This window comes from Temnothorax longispinosus, chromosome 4, assembly GCF_030848805.1.
Source record: "Temnothorax longispinosus isolate EJ_2023e chromosome 4, Tlon_JGU_v1, whole genome shotgun sequence".
NCBI classification, from domain to species: Eukaryota; Metazoa; Arthropoda; class Insecta; order Hymenoptera; family Formicidae; genus Temnothorax; species Temnothorax longispinosus.
The window spans coordinates 22,037,708-22,043,707 of record NC_092361.1 but is presented as its reverse complement, the minus strand read 5'-3'; the positions used below and the strand labels follow the sequence as shown (position 1 = coordinate 22,043,707).

General features: G+C 36.2%; 2 protein-coding genes across 2 annotated transcripts; one reads left to right on the top strand and one right to left on the bottom strand.

Moving 5' to 3' along the window:
- Positions 1 to 6: 6 nt before the first annotated feature.
- Ttc19 (tetratricopeptide repeat domain 19) lies at positions 7 to 2,559 on the top strand. The gene is made up of 4 exons (XM_071777004.1): positions 7 to 666; positions 845 to 1,107; positions 1,346 to 1,653; positions 1,720 to 2,559. The coding sequence occupies exons 1-4, from the start codon at positions 349 to 351 to the stop codon at positions 1,917 to 1,919; spliced, it is 1,089 nt and encodes a 362-aa protein (XP_071633105.1). The 5' UTR covers positions 7 to 348; the 3' UTR covers positions 1,920 to 2,559.
- A 208-nt stretch (positions 2,560 to 2,767) lies between these two features.
- Catsup (Catecholamines up) lies at positions 2,768 to 5,814 on the bottom strand. Its single transcript, XM_071777003.1, has 4 exons — positions 5,622 to 5,814; positions 4,304 to 5,432; positions 4,044 to 4,119; positions 2,768 to 3,957 (listed from the first exon to the last, which is right to left on the bottom strand). Exons 2-4 carry the CDS (start codon positions 5,357 to 5,359, stop codon positions 3,782 to 3,784), a joined length of 1,308 nt encoding a protein of 435 aa, XP_071633104.1. The 5' UTR covers positions 5,360 to 5,432; positions 5,622 to 5,814; the 3' UTR covers positions 2,768 to 3,781.
- Positions 5,815 to 6,000: the final 186 nt, after the last annotated feature.

The window sequence follows — 6,000 nt, the reverse complement described above, 5'->3', positions numbered from 1 at the left end:
CCTAGTGCGCGAAGGTGTTGTATATACGTAGTAACGAACACACTTGTCACGTGAGCGACTTTGCTGTATGGAAACGAAATTTCTAGTTGTCTTTTAATCTAGATTACCTTTCCACATGATAAGCGACAAAAAAATCAATATATTTATCCATATTGACAAAACAGTATACAACAAGTTAATCAGAATTTGTCGAAAGTCTTTCCCAGCTGAACTTTCCGCGTTTGAAACTTTAAAGATCCTTGAAGGGAGAGAGCAGAAACGAACAAAGTGCAGCTCGGAAGTGCAGACTTCTCGCTTCCCAGCTGTTGATGTGTTGAACACTTGACACATGACAGTCCGATTGTCAAAATGTATCGCCTGAATTCGGTGTCTCGTGTGTCGAGATGCGCGTTATCAAATGTCAGTTTTATTCGCTCGGCGACGAATGCGCGACGTGATGTACTACACGTCTATAAAAATACCTCTGTAAAACCGCCGCGATTCTGCGCGAGGATAGATAGATGCCGGTTCAACGATGGGCACAGGCCGCAGGGGAGAAGGTCCAGGATGCTTCTCGCCGTGTCCTTGCCTACTTTAATTTTAAATTATATTTATGATATCGAGAATACCGACGAGGAAGTCCCGGAAGTCATTATGACGATCAAACGAGCTGTACTGTTGATACAGGTTAAGTATTTTGAGATCAGGATATCATAAATGTGTTTGATGTTTATGCAAGAATAAATACCCGTATAAATGTTAAATATATATTTTTCGCCATTACGAACTACCGACATTTATAGCAGATGCCGAATCTTTATTTGAATCTCGTACAGTTTCAGCAACGTTTGCTTTCCCTTTGTAGAAGGGAGAATGTGACAAGGCGGAGCAAATGCTGCACGTGGCGTTGCGTCAAGCGCAAACCGTACAGCATTACGACGCTGTCACGTATATCTATGACGTAATGGCCAATCTTGCTTTCGACACTGGAAATTATCGCAAAGCGGAGAACTTGTTCGTATCAGTTTTGCAGAGGCTGATGTCGAATGGAGCCGCGGAGGATGACATACGAGTCGTCCACATAAGCCTGAAGATGGCCAAAATATTTGAACATTTAAGCGAGACAAAGTAAGCAACGTGATCTGCCGTGAATTACTTTACTTTTGATTTTTTTTTTAAGGCGCGACATTTAACATAAATAAAGAATTATATCCTTAAAGATTACATACAGAAAGATACGTTTGAAAATGTGACAACCAAGCCTCGTGCTCTCTCATTATACTCCTACTAAAAGTTCATTACATCTCCTTTTTATCACACATACACTATATTACATATAAGAGGTATATTTATTTTGTTTATTCAGGAAAGCGGAGCAGGGTTATAAATTTTGTATGGAGCACTTAAAATCGCACGTTGAAAAAGATCCTGACAACGAAGACGCTGTACTGCTGCAGGGTATGGCCTTCGACTGGTACGGGCGATTTTTACTTGCACAGTCTCGACATACCGAAGCTTTTAACTATTTCCTTCAGGCTTATAACATATGTAAAAAGATGAACGGTGAAGAGCACGAACAGACTGTAGTTCTGCTTAATGACTTGGGAACGATTAGTTGTATACGAGGAGAATATGATGAAGCTATTAAATATTTGTCTGCTGCAGCGAAAATAGGTAATGATATATAATTTGTCTAATGATTAATTGCAACGCATAATATGCTACGTAATATGTTTATAGGGGAAAACCTACCCGATATGGTTGACTTGGGTTCGATTCACGTGAATCTAGGAAATGTGCTCCTAAAAAAGGGTTTATACGACGAAGCCAAAAAATCCTGTCAACGAGGAAGAAAAATAGCTAAAAGCAGAGACGACAATAATTCTTTCTTAGAAGCCGATGAATGCCTCAAGGAAGTAAAGAGATTACTGTCGTTGTAAATCGTTGGTTGTTAAAAATAGGTGAGAATTTATGTGAGAATGGCATCTGTAAATATGTATAGAAAAATTTAAAATCAATCATTTCAAGAATTTTAATGATTGTAACAAAGGGCTGAATGTAGCAAAATACAATTTTTTTTTTTTAAATAAAATGAGCTATTTATTGTTTGGTATTCGACGGACTAGGCACTATTGATATAAGAACCGCACGTTTGACTTCTGGAATGTTAATGATACATTGTATATGCAGTCTCTTTGATATCACTTGTGTATCTTCAGTTTTTACATTAGATTTGTTATATTCTGTGTCACATGAGCACATTAAAACCTCATTTGTAATTTATTCTATTATTAAATAGAAAGCTGCAATGTAAAATATTAGATAATATTTATATGTATGATACAAATAATAGCGATGTAGAGCATGTACATACGCGTACACACTTCATATTTGTATAATACAAATTTTGTGCGCAGATTTAGAATTTTCTGAAGGGACATTGTTGAAAGCTTTTGCCATCTGCTAAACAACACGATTGCCACTTCGATACATTATAGACTGTGTATTTATGTACAGTTATCTATTATCTTCACAAAATATTTTATAACAATAAAGAATAGCAATCTGATAGCACCAATATATATTTGTTAAAGTGAATTCATTTTTTTTAACATTTTAGACAGGATTTTTATAACAATTTTATATATGATGAATTATATTATCTACATTTTATTGTAAACTCAAAAGCATTGAATTAAATTATGGCTATTTATCATTGATCATGTGCCATTTATATCCGTTTGCAAGTATATCAAGTTATATTGACACTGGTAAATAATTGAAGAAGTACTTAATCCAATAGTTATATTTTCTTTGATATAAGAAACATTTTCTCTCTCTTCATTATGAAAAATAATCACGCAGAAATTACATTTAGGCTCATTTACAAACAAAGATTCATTATAAAATCATAAGAATAGATTACAACAAGAGTAATAACGAATTAAACTAATCACTCTTACTTAAATTTATGCACACATCAAATATATGCCATCATTCAAGTTATACTTATCTATAATTTTAAAAGTACTCATTATTTCATCTAAATATTTGGCTCAGTAGTATCAGATAGTTTTTTTTGTTTTAGGCATACCAAATATGAAGACAAGTAAATTAAGTACTTTCCCTGAATACATAATTTATAATAATCTTAATGAATATAATTATATATTTCAGACTTATATTAATAATAATCATACAGAATTATAAAATCAAAATATAATTTTAAATAAATTATTTATCAAATATAGCCATACATATAAAATATATCAATTATATGTGGATAAAAAATATCTTGAAGTAATAATTCAAAAAATACAGGGTGTCTCCTATTCTCTGCTGAAGTAGCTCCCACATGTTAGGGAACACCCTGTATATAGGAACAAATGTGTGAATATTGAATTTCTTTATGACAAAATATATAGATTTATCAAACACACTATATAGTTAATATTTAGCTATATTGAATAAATTAATATCGTAACATTATCTTGTAATTATAGATCATGATGTTTTTATATCTTTAAATGTTTTATATTTCACAAAATCACCGAGTTTGTTTTTCAATGTAAAAATAACGGTTGCCGTAAAAGTTCTTTTCTATTTTCACAATCCTGTTCTTCATCAAGACGAACACAATTTTTTTATTTACAATTGAATTCGACAATTCCTGTTGCTTGCAAAGGGCAAATTTCTTGTCTACCCTATTATTTATCTATTGGAAATGCTCTCAGAGCTAATGAGTAAGAATGAAATAAACTGAGAATGAGAATAATAAAATAAATTTGAACAAATGTATTTCTTATTCGATGTTTGACATAAAAACCATCAGAGATACTCCGACAAGAAGTGCAGATATCTCCTGAACTGATTGCCAAAGTTTGGTGGCAGTTAAAAGTTCTGGTATTACAGAAACGGTTGCAATGTAAATAAAGCCTCCTGCTGTAAAAGGAAGAATCCATTTTGTTGCAAAATCACCTAGAACGCACAAGATAAAATTAGACGAGATATACAAACTAAAATCTAGCATGTTTATTTAAATGTTGCCATTATATATTTCTTACCCATTCCTTCTGCCAACAAAGAAATAAAAGTTCCTAATAAAGCTCCTATAGCAGTGACCAACTGCATCTTCATAGCCTGTAAGATTACAAACCATTTGAAACTGCAAAATTTTTTTATGTTGAACTTCACAAGAAAATATAATTAGGAAAGTCAGCAAAATAGATTGCAACTGAAATCTTTCATTGTATTTTATAATATTTCGTATAGTTTAATCTGTTCTTAAATGTAATATATTTATATTTGCATCCGTTTATCTCACCTTACTTTTACTGTATCCACTTTGTATCAGGATGGCAAAATCACCAATTTCATGAGGAATTTCATGTAACAATATCATGAATGTCGTTACGTAACCGATACTGTCTCCAGCCATGTAACTGGCTCCTATAGCCAGACCATCTGTAAAGTTATGCAGGAAGTCCGCCGCCAAGTTCAGATAGCCGGCGATCTTGATATCGCTTTCAGGTGTCTTGCACGCCTTGGAAACTGCTTTACCGCTGTTTTTCTTATCCTCTTTTTTCTCCTGTTTTTTCCCTTCTTTCTTCTCCTCTTTTTTCTCCTCTTTCCTCTCCTCTTTCTTCCCCTCTCTCTTCTCTACCAAAACACTTTTTTTCTCGTGTGAATGGCCATGATCGCCCTTAACAATACGTACTGCCTTCTCCACCATTAGAAATACTATTAGCCCTAACAATATGGACAAACCGACGGATATATCATGTTTGTGATGTCCTGGTTCGTCATGAGAATTGGAATGCGAGTGTGAGTGTGTTTCTGAAGAGCCGTGTGAGTGAGGGATCATCGCGTGTGGAATCAAATGAAGAAACGCATCGCCTAGCAGGCCACCGGACGCGAAGCTCAGCAGGATCTTGAGCAGCCACTCGCTTTGCTCGGTGTTGTCAAGCGGCACGAAGAACAATATGAGGAAAGGTGCGGCAGATATGATCAAGGTCGACCCAATGGCTCTTACAACAATATCTTTGTAATTCTTAATATGCGGAGGGCTTGGTTTTGTCGAAGCTTTCGGAGGAGGGTACTCATGGCCATGTAGATCATACCGTATTGGATCATGTTCTTCATGTTCATGTTCATGATCGTGAACGTGAACGTGATCGTGATCGTGATCATGATCATAAGGCTGATGCTGATGTCGTTCATCCGAGTAGATCTCGTTGGCTTCCTTGGAATACTTGAAGCTCGGCGACTCGTGCCGCTGGCACATCGCCGGCAGACTCAAAATGATGAGCGCGAGAAACGTAGCGAGTATTATCCTCGAGATCCATCTTCTCGCGAGAGCCCGCCCGTTATCCTCTGTCATTGTGGTCCCCTCCGCGATTTCGCTGGCACGATCGAGATGCGTTCGCTCGCCGATGTGACGTGGACATGCGTGCCTGCGGAAGCACGAAAGTAATGTACGGATGCCTTCCTGCCAGAAGACGTCAAATATGGGCCACTATTTCCAAACGTCTGTTAACTTCTGATCATTAACTTTTCAAAATAGAAGTTGACTATTTCGATAGTTAAGTCGGTTAGAAGTTACGTTGGAAATAGCGGGCCTAAACCATGTATGCCCGACTAACCTCACTCGCTGTCTTTGCTGCCGCTTCCTGGTCTCTCCACTACTGCTCCACTACCCACTACTCCACTGAATCTCCACTTTGTAGGTCACCAACCCCCGGATCACATATATACTGTACCCGGACTCAGAAGACCTCGCAGGTGGCGTCATGCGTAGAAGACTCTCGTCGAGGACTCCGACAACGAAGTTAAGTCGGCAAGAGTTTGGACATCGTTGGACAACATTCTTAATTGATCCGCATCTCGAAGGGATTTATTAGATTTATATTTTATTATTATTATACTGATTTCACAGATTTATTTATAATAACAATACTTATATGAATTCTCTCTCTCCCTCTCTCTCTCTCTATTGAGTTAAATTAATTTTTCACCAATAAA